Source organism: Pelodiscus sinensis, chromosome 15 (genome assembly GCF_049634645.1).
Source record: "Pelodiscus sinensis isolate JC-2024 chromosome 15, ASM4963464v1, whole genome shotgun sequence".
In the NCBI taxonomy this organism is placed as follows: domain Eukaryota; kingdom Metazoa; phylum Chordata; order Testudines; family Trionychidae; genus Pelodiscus; species Pelodiscus sinensis.
Window position 1 is genome coordinate 41,905,930 of NC_134725.1, and position 20,005 is coordinate 41,925,934.

At 44.1% G+C, this 20,005-nt stretch overlaps 1 protein-coding gene across 1 annotated transcript in view; it reads left to right on the plus strand.

Annotated features, from left to right (window-relative positions):
* The window catches only part of ZNRF3 (zinc and ring finger 3), a 224,369-nt gene that overhangs the window by 125,975 nt on the left and 78,389 nt on the right, over positions 1–20,005 (plus strand). The window contains exon 2 of the mRNA XM_075898926.1: positions 6,510–6,635. Within this exon, the coding sequence (XP_075755041.1) occupies positions 6,510–6,635 (126 nt within the window). The remainder of the gene's footprint in view (positions 1–6,509; positions 6,636–20,005) is intronic.

Sequence of the window (20,005 nt, forward strand, 5' to 3'; positions counted from 1 at the left end):
CCATTTCTCCAATTTGTCCAGGTCATTTTGAATTATTACCCTATCCTCCAGATTAGTCACAACCCCTCCTACCAAGGGGTATCATGAAGTATACAAGAAGGAAAGTTTCTAATCTAAGATTAAACTTCCCTCCTTTACAAATAAATAAAAGTAGAAAAGTGTCATGTCTGCACATATAGGCTGCGTCTAGACTGGCAAGTTTTCCTGCAAAAGCAACTGCTTTTTCGGAAAAACTTGCCAGCTGTCTACACTGGCTGCTTGAATTTGCGCAAGAACACTGACAATCTAATGTAAGATTGTCAGTGTTCTTGCGCAAATACTATGCTGCTCCCTCTCGGGGGAAAAAGCCTTCTTGCGCAAATGCTTTTGCACAAGAGGGCCAGTGTAGAGAGCTAAAAACTGTTTTGCGCAAAAAAGCCCCCATGGAGAAAATGGCGATCGGGGCTTTCTTCTGCAAAACCGCGTCTAGATTGTCATGGACGCTTTTCCGCAAAAAGTGCTTTTGTGCAAAAGCGTCCGTGCCAATCTAGACGCTCTTTTCCGCAAATGCTTTTAATGGAAAAACTTTTCTGTTAAAAGCATTTGTGGAAAATCATGCCAGTATGCCAACCATACTGTTTATGATTTCGGCTATTTCCTGGTGTTGAATGGCTTTTGTAAAAATAGTAAAAACCCTGTGAATATCTTTTTGAGAGTGAGATCTGCCTGCAGCCAGGAAGTTAAAATACTTTAAACATTTGCCTCAGTCAGATTAGGTTTGATGTCAAACTTAAATGGGTCGTTAACCTCATTTACTTTGCTGGGTTGCTATACCTTTGTAGGATAATGGCTGGTAACCGGTGAGGGGTTTTAAATGTGTGTGTGAGCCAGTAGCATGTTGTGATTAAATGCCAGAGCAATGTTTGTACCTTGGGAAGATCTGTACTCATGCTGTTTGTAAGAACACTGTTGGTAGCCAAAAATAAACAAACTAAATGCAACCAGATGAATTATCAAAGATCCAGAAGAGAGACTAAGCCAATGTTGAATTATGAAGCTTTAAAGGAGCAGTACTATGAGCTGATACTAGAAGACAGGTTCAATTGATTATCCATGTAAAACAAATGGCTGTGTAACATTTTGCACATTGGTAGCATGTTCCATCGAGGCTCTCGATGCTTTTCTAGTAACCTTAATCTGTCACTTATAGCTCCTATGGCAGGTATATCAGTACTACTCAAATTCTTCTGGTAAGGAAATTGACACAGATAATGGAAATGATTCGCCCAAGTTAATTCTGTGCCAGAGCCAAGAGCAGAAACCAGATCTCTGCCAATGATTTTGAAGATTTCTATCACCTTAGGAGTTACTATGTGCTGGTCTTGCACTCTATTCTTCTTTGCACTAAAGTGGGAATGCTATTTTAAATCCAAACCATATTGGTGGAGGGATGTTGACTTTGTTGTAATGTAAGGAGCAATTACTCTGGCAGAAATTGACTTCCCGACTTGTGGAAAAGAGCAAAGCAGCTTGATTATGAAATATTTGCAGGCAGATTCTGAAGTGGGCCAGTGAAACACACAGCATGCTGTAGAATGATGGGGTCTTGGCATGTGGGACTATGTGTGAGCTTCTTTGACAGAGCTGTCTAGTGGTCTTATGACTGATTAGCAGTGGGTGCTGCTGTTTGGAGATGGTTTTAATGAATGAAGGGCTGGGTTAAGATTGCTGTAGAGCAGCGATGGGCAACCATGAATATTGGGTGGGTGACATGAATGGCCCTTCACTGCAGTGTGCTACAGCAGCCCATGGGCCACTGGGGTTCCACCTACCACCTTGGAACCCCTGTCTGTCCTCCCCCCATGTACCCTCCTTTCAGCACTGGGGCACTGGAGCCCCTCACTTCCTACTCCCTTTCCCTGCCAGCACATTTGGAGCACCACTGATTGTGCTCTATCCCGGCTCCTCCTCTTTCCTCCCAGAGCTGGAACAGCTGCAGATTCACAGAGGAGTGGGACTTGCCTGCTGCTGTAGTGGTTTCATTGTACAGGTTGGTCGCCTTTCTGTGTATCCCTTTCACAAGAACGCTGATATTCTGTGTTCTACGTAGTGTTCCTTCACGTAGCCACTACTGTCATCTCAGCAAAAGCAATGAGGAGTCCAATGGCATCTTAAAGACTAACCCATTTATTAGAGTGTAAACGTTCATGCTCCGGAGCCCACTTCACCAGTTGCATCGGATGAAGGGAGCTACAGCCCTTGAAAGCTTGTGCCCACATAAAGAGTCTTTAAGATGCCACTGGCCACCATGTTGTTTTTGCTGAAGCAGACTAACAGGGCCACCCTTCTTGTAATAATCCCAGTTGTATGTAGGTATATGAGTGTTCTTCAGAAAAAACAATGCAGACTGACTTGGTCCCACACTTAGAAGTGAGTCTGTTTCAGTGAGAGAGAAGCTCCTGCACTAAATACCCTTCTAGGTTAAGGGAGATGGGCCAGAGCTGGCAGCTCGAGGGCACTGAGTTCAGATGTCACTTCTACCAACTAGTGTTTATATCATTCCCCTTTTGCTACCTCATTATCGACTGTGCCCCCCAGCTGTAGATGGCAGTCAAGGATGAGTTACAATTCCCGTTGTGAAAAATGGCGGTTACACAAGATCATTGTATGCACAGTTAGGAATAGAGGCCAGGTCTCTAACAGGGTAAACGTACAACGGGATTATTGTTCCAGTTTTGGCTGCCCTGTCTCTAGTCACTGAACCACACTTCCCACTCAGGGACAGATTCTAGGATTTCTCATCTCATCTAGCCTCTTGGGAAAGTGTGCACCAACTCCTGCACCTGGGGGCAAGGCCTTGGGAAGGCTAGCAATCACTTCTGATATTGAAGTGGGTAGGGTCTGAGCTAGAGAATAGAAGACCCAGGCTAAAATCCTGCTGCTGCTGTACGTGGTAGATGCTGTGTCTGTATCTCTTTCAGTTTAAAAGAAGATTTGTTCTTACTGTACAGATCATGGCTACCTCTTCAGCACAGAGGCTGCCAGATGCATAATGCACCTCCATAAGGTTCTGTCATGAGCTAAACCCGGTGTGGGACAGGATGCCTGTGCATGTCTGGCCCTAGAGCTCAGGAAACTCGGCATTCTCCCGGGGTGCTGTAGCCAGGGGAGGTCTCAAGGGGCTTGGGCTTCCCCTCACTGGCTGCAGCCTGGTCTCAACACCATGTGACAACACCATGGGATAGCTTGCCTGCTCCATCCTGAGCAAGATGGGAGAACCCTCTCCTCTGCCACTGCCCCTGTAGTGTCCCAGTCTCCTAATCCAGCCTCCGCGCTCCACTCACAGGAGAACAGCGCTTTCCCCTCCCCTACCCCAGTCCTCAGTCCCTCTTTCCATGGGTCACCTGGCCAGCCAATGGAAGGTGAATGTGGTATCTCAACCAGCCAATGGGAGCTGGAAGTCGCTGGCCTCTTCCAGGTTGTGAGGGGAAGGAAAGAACCTGAGAACTCACTGCAGGGCACAGAAGAGATCAGCAAGTCTTTTTGTGCCCACAGCTCTCAGGGAACCTCTCCCTGTGTCTTCCCAGTTCCCCGTGCTTCCCGCTCCTAGGGGACCCGCCTGTGGCTGGCTGCGAGCAGTAACAATGCCAGTCACTTCATGCAGCCAAGTCAGTTTCCCAGTGTGGGTGCAGGAGGGGAAGTACAGTGGTTAGGGAGGAAGAGGGCATAGGGCAGGGGTTTGGGCAAAGGCAGCTCTGTGCAGAGGTCATGGGTGAAGGGAGCACAGTGCAGGGATTAGGGTGCTGCAGGGAAGCGAGAGTTTGTGGAGGTAGGCTGCAGGGATTGGGGAACCTAAGGGGCCAGGGGTTGTAGGAGGCAACATGACCACTGGGCCAGAGGCACAAAAATATGTTTGCCTAGATGCCATTGTCTCTAAGGCTGGGCCTGTGCCAGAGAGAGAGAGTTGTCTGAGGGTGGCCAGACATTGTTTTAGAGCAGGGCTACTCAACATGTGGCCTGCAGCCTGTTTGTCTGTGGCCCATGGTGCTGTTTGGGTTTATGCAGGGCTCAATACACGGCCTCCGGGTGGGACCCTTTGAACATGGCCTCCACTGGGCACACGCGCCACAATGGCCATTCAGTAGAATGGTCTTCTGTTGATAATGTGCTTTCGTCGCTAAATTCTTGCGCTGTCTTTGCTCACTAAAAGTGCTATCATACGGGTGGAAATCGGGTAACTATTGCATTGTGTTAATATCGGCAGAACTGACTTAAATGGGGCCTGCATGTTGTGTAGTCTTGCCTTAATCTTTGTATTCATGCCTGTCAGTGTGAAAGAGGCTATTTGCATATATAATGCATGTATATTCAACCACACTTAAGTTGTGTCTCTCAGCATGTGTGCTGTATCATTGTGGCATTGGAGGCTTCCAAAGTTTAGTAGCCCTGTTTTAGACTGAGGTCTCTTCCCATGTACATACTCTGAGGGGAATTGCATCAGGCCATGCCAATTTACATCTAACTAAAGCAAAGTAAAAAGCACGCTGTCCTAACAGAATCTGGCATGAACAGGGTTGATGATGTAAACCCCTTGGCTGTGTCTACATTGGCCCCTATTCCATAGTAGGGATGCTAATGTAGCACTTTGGAATAGGCAAATCCGCGGGGGATTTAAATATCCCCCGCGGCATTTGCATTTTCATGGCTGCCGCTTTTTTCCGGCTTGTAGATAAGCCGGAGAAAAGCGCCAGTCTGGACGCGATCCTCCGGAAAATAAGCTCTTTTCCGGAGGATCTCTTATTCCTACTTGAAATAAAAACAGCCCAACACACATGATGGATAGTGATGTATGAGGTAATGGGTGGTAACTAGGTAACACTAGAGGGTGGCAATTTCACATGTTGGGAGCGATGTGTAACTTGTTTGTACCTGTGTATACAAATGTACCCCAAGGGCATAAAGACAAATTGCCTATGTCTGACCAAGGGGGCAATGGAATTAAGAATGCATTAGCCCTGATGCATAGGAGGACACAAACAGAAGTGTAAAAATTGGGGACACGCCAGTGTTTGCACCTTTGGTTGATGGAATGTCTGTTTGCCATGGGGGTTCCTTTGAATTCCTGCTGTATGAAAACACTGACTGCTGTATTCATCTTCTGAGCTAAACTCTACTCTTTCTTCTGTGTAATCTTCCTCCCCCCCTCCACCTCCGTCAACTCCCCAGGACACTCCCTCATATGAGTATTAACTGATCTCGGAACATAAGAATGTCCAGACTGGATCAGACCAAAGGTCAGGGATAAGATACTTCGTTCTAGCCCAGTATTCTGTCTGCCAACAGTGGCCAGTGCCAGGTGCTTCAGAGGGAGTGAACAGAACAGGGAATCATTAAATGACCCCTTCCCTGTCACCCATTCCCAGCCTCTGACAAACAGAGGCTAGGGACACCATTCCTGCCTTTCCTGGCTAATAGCTATTAATGGACCTGTTCTCTGTGAATCTATCTAGCTCTTTTTAAAACCCTGTTAGAGTCTTAGTCTTCACAGCTTCCTCTGGCAAAGGTGTTCCGCAGGTTGATTGTGTGAAGAAAAACTTCCTTTTGTTTGTTTTAAACCTGCTACCTAGTAATTTCATTTGGTGACTCCTAGTTCTTTTGTGTTATGGGAAGGAGTAAATATCTTTTCCCTGTTCACTTTCTCCAAACCAGTCATGATTTCATAGACCTCTATTATCGCCCATTTAGTCATCTCTTTGCCAAGCTGAGAAGTCCCAGTCTTATGTATTTCTTTTCATATAGCAGCCGTTCCATACCTCTAACCACCTCTGTTGGGGCTTTGTAACTCCTAGACACACTGTAGTTATGGGATTCAGAAGTTCTCATGTCTTCTGCTGAAAAATCTCCTGTTGGCTAGGAGTCCAAATTCCATGCCCCATTCATCATAAATGCAATGTGCTGTTGTTTTTGCATGTGTGTAGGTTTGAGATGTTGTTATGGTTCTGGATCTCACTTGGGAATCAGAATCTGCCCCTTCTAGAACACATGATTTTTGTACATTATGCTAACAGTTTCATATTGGAGTTGTAGTTAATTTGTCAGTGTGCTTACCTTTTACATACAAAAACTGAGTCTTTTTCTATTGCTTGTACTTGGCAGATGCCAAATTCTCTTTCATATGGAAAAATATGAGGAGCCTAACTCTAGAAACCTTCAAAAGATGCTTTACCTTCTATCAATGATGAAGGGACTGCTCCCTTTATTTATACCAGCGGTTACACCTCTTTTTGAAGTGATGGAACATCAATGAGCATTAGAACTTCTCTCAACTTCTGACATGCCGCTGTCTGAACAGCAAGCAGATATTTCTCTCTTTACTGTGTGTTTCACAGATAAATGTACTGTGCTTTGTATTAAGGCTACCAGTGGAATATTTTGGTACTTGCATATCAGTGTCCACTGTTTTGTTTTGATGTTAATGTTTTGGTGAAGGCATTTACCAGCTTCTCTTCTCTCCCCTTGTTCTGTTTCAGATGCACCCACTGGGACTGTGTAATAGCAATGATGAAGAGGACTTGTATGAGTATGGTTGGGTAGGAGTGGTGAAGCTGGAACAGCCTGAGCTGGAGCCAAAGCCATGCCTCACTGTCCTAGGCAAGGTAAGGGAAGAATGACTAGCAATAATTGGGATAAATGGAGCCCACAACTCTGCTTCTAGAAGGGGACAAATGAGGAAAACTGGGGGAAATGTTTTTTCCAAGAAAATTCTTGTTAAGGTCTCCTGCTGGATATGCTGATTGTATCAAGGGCATCTCCAGTATGGACCATGGTTGGAGGAGAGGAAGGGGCACAGCAGGCCATTTTGTTCATGGAGAAGTTCTGCTGGTAGTGCCCTCATTGCAGTCATGCAGCGGTGCATAGAATGGGATAGAATCAGAGACTCCAAAGCCCGCAGGAACTATTGTGATCACTTGGGATGTGTCTACACTAGGAAATTATGTCAAAATAATAACTCCCGAAGTAACAGTTTTGGAATAGCATGTCCACACTACTGGAAAGCCTCAATATTAGTGCAAAAGGCAGGCTCTGTTATTGTGGACGCGCTACCTTGACTTAGAGCCCCAGGAAGCACTAGGGAGTAATTTGAAATACTGTAGCAGCATTGGAGCATCCACAGACTTCTGTTTTGAAATAATTATTTCAAAATAAGCATTATGCCTTGTGAGGAGCAGGAGTTATTATTTTGAAATAACCAGCCTATTATTTCAAAATAACAGGCTTGGCAGTGTGGGTATCTGCTTGTTGTTTTGAAATAAGGGCTAAGAGTAGACCAGGGCTTATGGATCTGTATAACGCTGATCATAAGAACTTACCAAATTCCAATTCCTGGAGCAGATCTTTTAGAAAAATATCCCATCTTCTTTCAAAAATGGCCAGTTTGGAGAATCCACCACAACCCTTGGTACATTGCTCCAGTTACACTTGCTGTTAAGAATTTATGCCTTATTTCCAGTCTGAATTTGCCTAGCTTCACATTCCAGCTACTAGATCGCATGGAATCTTTCTCTGCTATTCTGACAAGCTTATTAAATATTTGTTCCTCTTGTAGGAGCTTACAGGCCATAATCAAGTCACCCTTTCACCTTCTCTTTGTTAAACTAAATATATTGAACTCTTTTCTGGGAGTTTTGTAGACACATAAGGCATGAAAATTTACCAGATACCTACTAGCTGGGGGTTAATATGAAAGATGTAGGGAAGAGTGAGGGACCTGAAAAGATGTGGGGCAGTGTCCTGGTGAAAAGTCCAACACTCTACTGCTGAGCAGTGCATAGGGTAAAGGAATAGTAATAGAGAGGTAGCCATGTTAGTCTGATCTTGCTAAAACAAAAGGAAAAACTAGGCAGCACTTTAAAGACTAACAAGATGGTTTAATAGGTGATGAGCTTTCCTGTGCCAGACCCAGATCTAATAAACCATCTTGTTAGTCTTTAAAGTGCCACCTAGTTTTTCCTTTTGTTTTAGGGTAAAGGAAGGTGTTCCTGGGCCCTCTTCACGGACTCAGTCTCTTGTACCAGTTTTTGGCAGTGAGCTCCTTTCCCAGCCTCTCCCGGCAGCTGGAAAGTGCCCCTCCCTCCAGCCCAGTGCCAGGGCCTTTGGTTTATCGAAAGAGGATTTCTCCCTGACTTTCACCAGAATGAGGAGTTTATTTGGCTGCTTCTCCACCATCTTGGCTACTAGAAGAACAGGAGAGTATTCTGCTGTTCCATCCATTCCCAGTGAAGGGTGTCTGAGCTTCTATACCTTGCCCCATCCCCTTTTTGTGTATTCTCCTCTCTAGTGTGTAACTCGTGCCTCTGCTTTAGCTCTGGGCTATAACAATTCAGTAGCAGCAGTACTATAGAACTAACTCAATTCTTGGCAGTTTCACTAGATACAGCCCACAGAGATTCTGAATAGGAGCCATAAAAATTGACCAGTTCTGTTAATGTCATGTTGCTACTGAGCAATGCTCTGATACTAGCATTACTCTGAAGGTAAGTTTTTAGATGACTCAAAACTCAGTGTCTGCAGTTCTGTTATTCTGGTTCAATATCCAGTTCTCTTGATCTTCCAGCTAAAGTCCTGCTTGATCACTTATCATTTTAGGTTAGTGTTTTTCAAAGACTCAAGATTAAGGAAGAGATTGTTACAGATGTAGTTGGAAATGACACCTCATTGTGGTTGCTGAGTGCTTTCCATTATATGACCTTGTTTTACAGCATTTGGACTCTAATTCTCCAGTCTGGCTGTTTTCAAGCTTGCTTTTTTTACTTTTTTAAAGCTTTACATTTAGCTGTGTTGTTATGCTTCAGAAAATCACCATTTCTACAGGTTCTGTCTGGGTTTTCTAGAGGTTCGGAGCAAACTTCTCTGGACATTGTGTCTTAAGCATACTACTGGATTGTGGTAGCAGAGTAGGACTTGTGTTGCATTGGTTGTGTCCAGCAGCACTGGGATCATGTGCAAGGCACCAGAAGTAAGAGCAATGAAACTAACCTTTTTGTGCATTCAGGGCTCCCTATGCAGGTGCCCAGAGAGAAAGGAGGAGAAAGGGAAAGCCCCCTGACTCAAATGCAGATTGTTGAGGAGTAAGTTTGGTTGGGGATAAACTGTGAGGGATGGGAGCACAAGGAGCTGAAGAATACTCTTCTCCAGAACTTGAAATGAAAAAGAGGATTTCAGAGCCCTCAACTTCCTTTGTTGTCTAGCAAGTAGCTTTGAAAACTAGTGACAAAATGTGACTTGCATCCTCCTCCGGTGTCAGGGCCTCAAAGATGATAACAGCCTCTTGCTGCTGCAGCTCATTATTGGCTTAAGTGATAGAAGTCCGTACTATGGATTAAAAGTTCCTACTCTGCTGATGAGCCATGTGGAAGTCTGTAGTGCTCCATGTGAAGAGGTTTTGATTTTTATAAATCTTTAGGAAGTTTTGTATAATGAAACTGTGAGATTGAAAAGTCAAGCATTCAGACTTTTTTAAAAAAAATGCCAATATCAAGGTTGCCAATATTACTTCAGTCCTTTGTTTGTATAAATTGTGATTTTTATATGTGATCAAAAACTGTTTTTGGCCATAGCACCCCTCTTTCCCTCTCTGTAGGAGAGCTGGTGCTAGGAATAAATCTGTCTTGTGCAGTGAAGGAAGCTATAGGTAATAGAACCTCCACCTCATGTGTTGAACATTTGAGAGGTGTACAGGGAAGGAGACGGTGTTGTAGAAAGAGGAAAGATGATCTTGTGGTAGAGATAAATGAAATACCCCTCTAGAGCGCCAAATTCTATCCCTGTCTGTGCCACAGAGTTTCTGTGTGATGCTTAGCAAGTTATTTAAACCAAACTTTCCATTTCTGGGGTCTGATTTTTGGATGTGCAGGGCACTTGTAAATACAACTGTGCTTTGGCAGAATAAAGTACAATAAAATACTCTTGCTAGTTTAGTTTTCATTTTTTAATCTGACCTCTAAGCATCTCAGGTTGGGAACCTAAACTAATGGACATTTTAGGCAGTTTGGGCTTTAATATCTTCGTCTCCATTCCTCATCTATATTGGAAATGAAAACACTGTACTTTACAGGAATCTTGTGAAGATAAATTCATTGTGTGTGAAGACACTGGTGTGATGGGCACTACAGAAAAGCCCATCAGGATATTATTAATTCTGTATTCAGTTCAGAGGCTGGCTTGCATGCAGTATATAAGGCTTGAAGCCACATAATGAATAAGGATTTTAAACAAATTGAATGAGTGAACACCATCCAAATTGTACGCTAAATGAAATTGGTGCCCTCTCAGGGGGGGAAAGAGTAGCATATAACTGAACGTGTAATGCATATACATGCAGGGGCTGAATGAAGTTAATTTTATGCATGAAAACCTTAATTCTGGCACTTTCTAAGTGTTGAGGCCTTAACTTCACAACCTCAGTGCTCTCATTTGTGCATTTATGTATGTAATTAAACTATAGAATGACATTGGTTTGCAGCATCAGTCATTTATCCATTCGACATCCTGATCGCCTGTAACATTTTTTACGATTTATAGTGAGTTGTTTCTCATTTTTCTGAGGATCTGATGCTAGAATTGGGCAGATTCAATGACTGAACATACTTAACATTCCTGTGACAGAAATAATATCAGGAGCATTGCTCCAACCTGCTATCCTGGTCTTTCCCCTGTCTAATTGTTTTAGTGTGGGAGATAACCCTATTAAAGCTACCAGTCTTTCAGGGTGTGGAGAAAAGTGTGAATATCCTTCCAAGCTTCCGATACCTTTGATACCAGCTGCGCCAAAGGAACTTGTTCCCTGTGTTTTGTTAAGCCACTTCAGGATCCTCTGCAACCTCATCTCTGACAACCGATGTCACTTTCTCCCAGAGATCTTGCAGGTGGCAGGCACTAAAGATAACTGTCCACCCACCCCCCTGCTATCCGAGCTTGGTTTTCACTGGACCTGAGACACCAAGGAGGAAGCATTAAAAGGCTTTGTATTTTGGCTGTGAAGTCAGTCACAAAGTCATTTCCACAGCAGGTTTTCTGAAATGCAGTGGATCCCTCATAAACCAGGATTGAAAGGACTCCTGCTTTTTTACTGAGTGCTGGAAGATGTCCTCTCTTATTTCTCATTTTACACACACTTCTCACAATACAGTTTCCAATGTAGTTTCAAAGGTTAGATGTGTGCAAAGGGCAGACAGAAACCTGAGAGTTCTGCTGCAAACTCAGGGGTTCTGCATTGCAGGATTTGAAACAAGGCTTTTGCTGACTAATTTGTGTAGCGGTTTTCATGATTTCTACAGTGCTGTACAGGGCATGAAAGGTAGTACAAACCATAATGCAGCAGAGTAAAAGATACAAAGTTCTGATTTAAACCAAACTAAGTCCTGAGTGGCCAGTTTCCTGGAAAGGATAAAAAATTTAGATTCTGTAGGCTTGTGTATGGTACACTATGAATATCTGTAAGTGTCAAGAGACAAATTTTCAACTTTACAGGTGTGTGTATTGGCTGATGTCTGAAAAAAGGAGCAAGGAAAAATCAAATGACCCATGGAATTTGGACAGAATGTAAGCCAAAAAGGGATGAGGCAAGAAGGCCAGAAGGAGATCATTAGTGATTGAGGCCAGAGAAAAGCAAAGCATGGAACAGCATGTGGAAATAGTTACCAGACAGCATCTACATAAATAGTGAGGGAGAATCTGAATGAAGTGATGTTCATAAAGCTCAGCTTAAAGGATTGGTAGTGATCTAGGAGAAGTGAATCTGAACATACTTATGTATGTGCAGAGTAGTTCTGCTGTGTCAGTCCCAGGATATTATTAGAAAGGGAAGTTGGGTGAATACCTTTTTTTATTGAACCGATTTCTGTTGGTGAGAGACAAACTATTGAGCCATGCTGATTGCAATAACTAGACCTGAAGAATAGCTCTGTGTGGCTCAAAAACTTGTCTTTCACCCAAAAAAAGTTGGTTTAATAAAAGATGCTATTTCATCCACCTTGTCTCTAACACTTGTATGTTGGAAGAGGCGATAGATCCTAAAAACATAAACTTCTGGGTTTTTCACTTGTGTTAAATGCTAAAAAGTTCTTGAATGTCTAACTAATGATCTCAGCCAGAGAGCATGAAATTAGAAGACAAACCTCCTCAGGATAAACCAAAAAGAACCTGTCTCTACATCTTCTGCATGCAGAAAGTAATTAAGCTCTTGACAATTAAATCATCAAATGTCTGCAGATATGAAGTGAGGAAAAAGCAGTAGTGTACGAAGAGAGGTTGGTGGAACATTCCATAAGAAGATCAAAAGATGCATGTTAGTTTTTGCCACCGGCTACAGAAAAGAACAATCTTTGAGCAGTTGAAGGGCTCAAGCCAGGAGTGGAAAACTCTGGTGCAGTGTGACTGGCAACCCTTGCATAACTTGTTGGTGGCCAGGATTGGAACTGGTGGGCGATATTGGGCGTGACAGACAATAACCCTTTGGCAGTGCTTCGGCTTGGATGGAATGAGGGTGGGCTCAGTCCAGTTCCCTGTAGAAAGATGAACCCACCACAAACCTATCACTGTAATTGTCGTTAATTGCTTCCTGCTGCAGGTAGTCTTAAACAAGATGCTAACCAAGAGATATGGGAGCTAATTTTTTTTCATCCTTACTGCTAATCCCTCCACATCAGGAATTCAGCATGTTGGCAGATGGTATATGGTGGAAGCTTGAATTGCCACTAGGGGTATAAACATTTGTTTAAATGAGTAATGGCTAAAAATCCTAGCAGTTACATGGTTACCTGCAGTGTGGGCTCTGCAGTTACAGAGCTTAAGTAAGCTTTATACTGCAGAGCCCTCAGCCAAGCCTCTCTGGAAACAGCCGTCAGCCCCTCCCAGCCCTGCTTCTGGAGAGGCAAGATATAACCTAGGGGGGTGGGCAGAAGGGGAAAGGAGCTGGACCAGGCCTGCCATAGACAGGAGCTGCTGTGGTGGGCCCCGCGGGCCTGGAGCACCACTTGCCTGGGGCGGGCGGGGAGCTGCTCCAGCCCCTACTAGTTAACCAGAACTAATAAGCCTGTTAGTCTTATTGATTAACCATTTACGTCTCTAATTGCCACTGCCTGGCCTGTTGTGCTTCTGGGTATAAATAGAGAATTCTGACCTTCAGGGCTTTCAAAACAGTACTTTTCATGAGCACTGAACACATGGGTAGATGTGGGGACACACACTGAGCTCCTGAAAAACAAGTCTGTGTGGGAAAAATGTTTTAAGCATCTAATCAACATAACTGTAGAAAGCCATGTGACCTATACAGTATCAGTCAAGGCTAAGAAAACAAATATATTGCAGCAGGAGGTGACAGGGATGCATTTGACTTCTAGTTGCTTTGTTAAGATTTCTTTTAGCAATTTGGACACCAGGATTCCTGGCAAACAAGAATAGAAAACATGGATCAGCTGTAAATACAGTGCAACCAGTGTCGCCCTAACCTTCCCCCCTCCCAACTGCAAGGTCTAGTTATAAAGAGTAGCAGTAACGTTTGTATTCTCTTGGCAGTTGCTTAAGAAAATGCCCAGTGTGGCAGAGTCCTGGCAGATTGGTACAGGCTGTGGTGGAGAAAGGAAGGCCTGAAGGCACATGTTGGGAAAAGGAGTTCATAGCAGCACAAGGACTTCAAGTGAAACAGATGTTGGAGTTGCCAAAAGTTCCTTTAAAGCAAAGTCTTAGTTCATTTTTCACTTCCTCTGCTACTGCTGTTAGAGAAGCCTAAACATCTCTCACATATGCTCTTGCCCTCCCTATCCCCAAGTGCCAAATAATAGTATTAAGGTGTGACTTAGATACTTTGTATATAGTCCACTGGGAGAGTCTGGCTGAACATCCCCAATAGAGTGTCCGTGGCTGAAATGATAAACTTCATAGAATCATAGAATAATAGGACTGGAAGGGACCTCGAGAGGTCATCGAGTCCAGCCCCCCGCCCTCAAGGCAGGACCAAGCTCCGTCTACACCATCCCTGACAGATGTCTATCCAACCTGTTCTTAAATATCTCCAGAGAGGGAGATTCCACCACCTCCCTTGGCAATTTATTCCAATATTTGACCACCCTGACAGTTAGGAATTTTTTCCTAATGTCCAATCTAAACCTCCCCTGCTGCACTTTAAGCCCATTACTCCTTGTCCTGTCCTCAGAAACCAAGAGGAACACATTTTCTCCTTCCTCCTTGTGACACCCTTTTAGATATTTGAAAACCGCTATCATGTCCCCCCTTAATCTTCTTTTTTCCAAACTAAACAAGCCCAGTTCATGAAGCCTGGCTTCATAGGTCATGTTCTCTTAACCTTTAATCATTCTTGTCGCTCTTCTCTGTACCCTTTCCAATTTCTCCACATCTTTCTTGAAATGTGGCGCCCAGAACTGGACACAGTACTCCAGCTGAGGCCTAACTAGTGCAGAGTAGAGCGGCAGAATGACTTCACGAGTTTTGCTTACAACACACCTGTTGATACAACCTAGAATCATATTTGCTTTTTTTGCAACAGCATCACACTGTTGACTCATATTCAACTTGTGGTCCACTATGACCCCTAGATCCCTTTCCACCATGCTCCTTCCTAGACAGTCGCTTCCCATCTTGTATGTATGGAACTGATTGTTCCTTCCTAAGTGGAGCACTTTGCATTTCTCTTTATTAAACCTCATCCTGTTTACCTCTGACCATTTCTCTAACTTGCTAAGGTCATTTTGAATTATGTCCCTATCCTCCAAAGAAGTTGCAACCCCACCCAGTTTGGTATCATCTGCAAACTTAATAAGCGTACTCTCTATCCCAATATCTACATAATTGATGAAGATATTGAACAGTACGGGTCCCAAAACAGACCCTTGCGGAACTCCACTTGTTATCCCTTTCCAGCAGGATTTAGAACGGTTAACAACAACTCTCTGACTACGGTTATCCAGCCAATTATGCACCCACCTTATCGTGGCCCTATCTAAGTTATATTTGCCTCGTTTATCAATAAGAATATCCTGCGAGACCGTATCAAATGCCTTACTAAAGTCGAGGTATATGACATCCACCGCTTCTCCCTTATCCACAAGGCTCGTTATCCTATCAAAGAAAGCTATCAGATTAGTTTGGCATGACTTGTTCTTCACAAACCCATGCTGGCTATTCCCTATCACTGTATTACCTTCCAAGTGTTTGCATACGATTTCCTTAATTACCTGCTCCATTATCTTCCCTGGGACAGACGTTAAACTGACCGGTCTGTAGTTTCCTGGGTTGTTCTTATTCCCCTTTTTATAGATGGGCACAATATTTGCCCTTTTCCAGTCTTCTGGAATCTCCCGTCTGCCATGATTTTTCAAAGATCATAGTTAAAGGCTCAGATACCTCCTCTATCAGCTCCTTGAGTATCCTGGGATGCATTTCATCAGGACCTGGTGACTTGCTGACATCTAAGTTTCCTAAGTGATTTTTAACTTGTTCTTTGTGTATCCTATCTTCTAAACTTACCCTCTCTCTGCTTGTATTCACTACGTTAGGCACACCTCCAGACTTCTCGGTGAAGACCGAAACAAAGAAGTCATTGAGCATCTCCGCCATTTCCAAGTTCCCTGTTACTGCTTCTCCCTCCTCACTAAGCAGTGGGCCTACCCTGTCCTTGGTCTTCCTCTTGCTTTTAATGTATTTATAAAAGGTCTTCTTGTTTCCCTTTATGCCTGTAGCTAGTTTGATCTCATTTTGTGCCTTTGCCTTTCTAATCTTGCCCCTGCATTCCCGTGTTGCTTGCCTATATTCATCCTTTGTTAGTTGTCCTAGTTTCCATTTTTTATATGACTCCTTTTTTTATTTTGAGATCATGCAAGATCTCCTTGTTAAGCCAAGCTGGTCTTTTGCCATATTTTCTATCTTTCCTACACAGCGGAATTGTTTGCTTTTGGGCCCTTAACAACGTCCCTTTGAAATACTTCCAACTCTCCTCAGTTGTTTTTCCCTTCAGTCTTGCTTCCCATGGGACCTTACCTACAAGTTCTCTGAGCTTATCAAAATCTGCCTTCCTGAAATCCATTACCTCAATTGTGCTGGTCTCCCTTCTACCTTTCCTTAAGATCATGAACTCTATTATTTCGTGATCACTGTCCCCTATACTGTCTTCCACTTTCAAGTTCTCAACTAGTTCCTCCCTATTTGTTAAAACCAAATCCAGAACAGCTTCTCCTCTGGTAGCTTTTTCAACCTTCTGAAACAGAAAGTTGTCTCCAATGCAGTCCAGAAACTTATTGAATAGCCTGTGCCTCGCTGTGTTAGTTTCCCAACATATGTCTGGATAGTTGAAGTCCCCCATCACCACCAAATCTTGGGCTTTGGATAGTTTTGTTAATTGTTTAAAAAAGGCCTCATCCATCTCTTCCACCTGGCTAGGTGGCCTGTAGTAGACTCCTAGCATGATATCACCCTCGTTTTTTACTCCTTTTAGCTTAGCTGTGTAGAGAGTCTCTAGGTTATCTCCTATGTTCATCTCCACTTCAGTCCAAGTGTGTACATTTTTAATATACAAGGCAACCCCTCCTCCCTTTTTTCCCTGTCTGTCCTTCCTGAGCAAGCCGTACCCTTCCATACCAACATTCCAGTCATGCGTCCCATCCCACCAGGTTTCTGTAATACCAATGATATCATAGTTGTATTTATTGGTTAGCAATTCCAGTTCTTCCTGCTTATTACCCATACTTCTTGCATTTGTATATAGGCATCTAAGATACTGATTTGATCTTGCCTCCCTGTTGTGCCCTGACCCTCCTTTCTCCTTGCCATTATAGGCCGTAGTCCCCCCCATTTCCAACCCATCTCCCAGTCCCGCATATTCAGCACTTACCTGTGGGCTTTGCTCACCTGCCCCCGTCAAACCTAGTTTAAAGCCCTCCTCACAAGGTTAGCCAGTCTGTGTCCAAACAAGGCCTTCCCGCTCCTGGAAAGGTGAACCCCATCTCCGCCAAGCAGTCCTTCCTGGAAGAGCACCCCGTGATCAAGGAAGCCGAATCCCTCCTGGTGACACCATCGTTGCAGCCAGGCATTCACCTCCAGGATGCACCTCTCTCTGCCCGGGCCCCTACCTTTGACAGGAAGGATAGAAGAGAATACCACCTGCGCTCCAAACTCCTTCACCCGTACTCCCAAAGCCCTGTAGTCACACTTGATCCACTCAGTGTCACACCTGGCAGTATCATTTGTGCCCACGTGGATGAGTAGCATGGGGTAGTAGTCAGAGTGCCGGATAATCCTCGACAACGCCTCCGTAACATCTTGGATACGGGCCCCTGGCAGACAGCATACCTCTCGAGATGAACTGTCAGGGCGACAGATGGGTGCCTCCGTTCCCCTCAGAAGAGAGTCTCCAACCACCACTACCCTACGTTTCCTCCTCGCAGTGGTGGCAGGAGACTGCTCGACCTTGGTGGTGCAAGGCCTGGTCTCCTCCACTGTGGGTGGTGACTCCTTGTCTCCTGCAGAAAGTAAAGTGTAACGGTTATGTAACAACACAGTGGGAGGGTTAGGAGCAGGGGTGGAACACTGCCTGCTGCCGGAAGTAACCAGCTGCCAGTGCTCACCCTGCACCACCGCCTCCTCCATAAGTGGCTGGTCAACAGTCCCACATCCTAGGACAGTGACCTCCGTGGACTCCACAGGAATACTGTCCAGGAATTCCTCATGGCTTCGAATGCTCCTCAGCCTGGCCACCTCCTCCTGTAGCTCTCCCACCTGCTGCCTGAGAGATTCCACCAGCAGGCACCTTTCACAACGGTTGTCTCCCCCAGCCTGGAGATCACTCAGTGGGAATTGCAAGCCACAACTACAGCAAGACCACACCAGGACCTGGGTAGAGGCATCCATGCTCAGGTTCTCTGTCTGGATACAGGCACAGGTGGAGGAGACAGGAGAAGTACTGGCACAAGCGCTACAGGTCTTCATCACCATCAGTCACTCCCTCTGCTCAACTCCCTCTTCAACTCCCCTGTCTGCAATCCCCTGGTCGCACTGCTCTGGCTTTTTAAAGCCTGCTTGCCTAGGTCAGGCCTGCCCCCTTCTGAGTCACACAGGGGAAGGCTGAGCCTGAGGCTAATCAGAGGCAATCAAGGGAACAATGGCAGGCTCTCAGTCCCAACTGCCACAGAAGCTGAAACTGAAACTGCTAGCACTCCCTGGAATCAGACTCAATTCACACTTCAAACTGTAAAATTCAAACAGTCAGGCACAGGCACACACTCACACCACAGCTTGTACTCTCACCGGGTAGCCTCTTCGGCGGTGGGGTCACTTTGCTCTCCCTCTTCAACTCCCCTGTCTGCAGTCCCCTTTTCTTTGTGAGCATGTTCTTTATCTGGGTTGTATCCATAGAAAGGAGGAAAATAGAAAAGTTCCGTATTTTTCCAGTAGGTCCAGGTATAGTGGAAACAATTTGAGTTAACAAGTCAGGGAAATATTTTGAAATCTCAGCAAAGATATGGAAGTTAAAATCTGTCTACCACATATATATTTTCTACTTGCAGTCCCTCTTTTTGGAAAGACAGTTTTTCATGAGACATGGGCTAGTCTGTGTAAAAATCCAGCATTTAAGGCTGCTGGACTTTAATTCCATAAAGAGCAGTAGTCCACTGGGAGGGATTTTATCTTGTTTATCTTCATTCTGACCAAGGAAACAACATTGTTGCCATTGGAATTTCTGCTCCTTTCCCAGATCACATGGACTTCCTAACTCTGAAGTCAGGTGGGAATCTGCCAATATTTGTCCTTAAATCTTAATTCTATTGGAAGCCATTCTATTAACAGAACTAAGGTTGTTTTAATGTGGAAAGTAGTTTATAAAGAGTTGGATTATTTAATCTGGCAATTTGATGCTGTAAGAAATTGGTAGTGTTGAAAAAAAGAAAAGGACTTGTCTACACAAATTTAACTAGATCGATTTAAAAATAACTTAAATATGTGCAATTTTCTGTATGAATGTTATCATTTAAAACTCTGTAATATTCTTTGTCCGTTTACCTTGCATCTATAATTTACAGGTTGCAAACTGAACCAATATAAACAGCATTTAAACATATGTAAAAATGTCTGTATACAGAACTGCTATAGTATAACTAAATTGGTTTACAATCACACCTTCAGATAGACTGATGCAACTTTTATGTGAACCAGGACTATAGATGACTCAGAAGATCTAGGAAAATCAAGAGCTGCAAAGAAAATACCATTGGGAGTAACAGGGAAAGAGTTTCAGAATGATAGTGTCAGCTGGGTGAAGAACGTTAAGTTATCTCAAATTAGAAGCAAGAGGGAGAGACCTGAAGGTGAATTTCAAGTTAACCTGAAATACAGGAAAGCAGGTCTGGAGATTTATTAAAAATGTAAAAATCTGCTTCACTTTAAGGCTGGATAACACTGGTACCTGCTTTGGTAGGGGCAGAACCGTAGTCTGTTTCTTCAGTGGTTTACACCGGTTCTTTCTCTGTCCATTAAATAGGCCAAGTAGGTATATAGAATTTGAGAGAGATCTTTGCATTACCAGAAATGAGCTTTATATAATATAGTGAAGGACAAGCCAAGCCCAAGAGTGTCATCCTCTTTGCTCCTCCCTAAAAATAGCTCCCATTTGAATCGCAGTGAAACCTGGGTATTGGTGGGCAAGGGATGTGTGGCAGCCTTGATTTAACATCTCCTTTGATCACAGAGCAGCCCCGTGTAAGGTACTGCTGCATACAGGCGAAGCAAAGGCTTGGGCTTCACTGATCTGATGAGCTCCTGAATAGGGCTGCAAGGGGACCAAAGAAAGAAGAAAGCTAGCTTTGAAAATGAAAAGGAAACCCCATGAACCCAATTGGCATTATTGGCTGGATTTGCCTACCAGGGAGCCACTCCATTTCTGCCAGGCTAATTCTGCTTCATTCCACCCCCCCATTCTCCCCCTTTCCTCTTTCAGATGTGGGGGGTGTTTTGGTTTTGT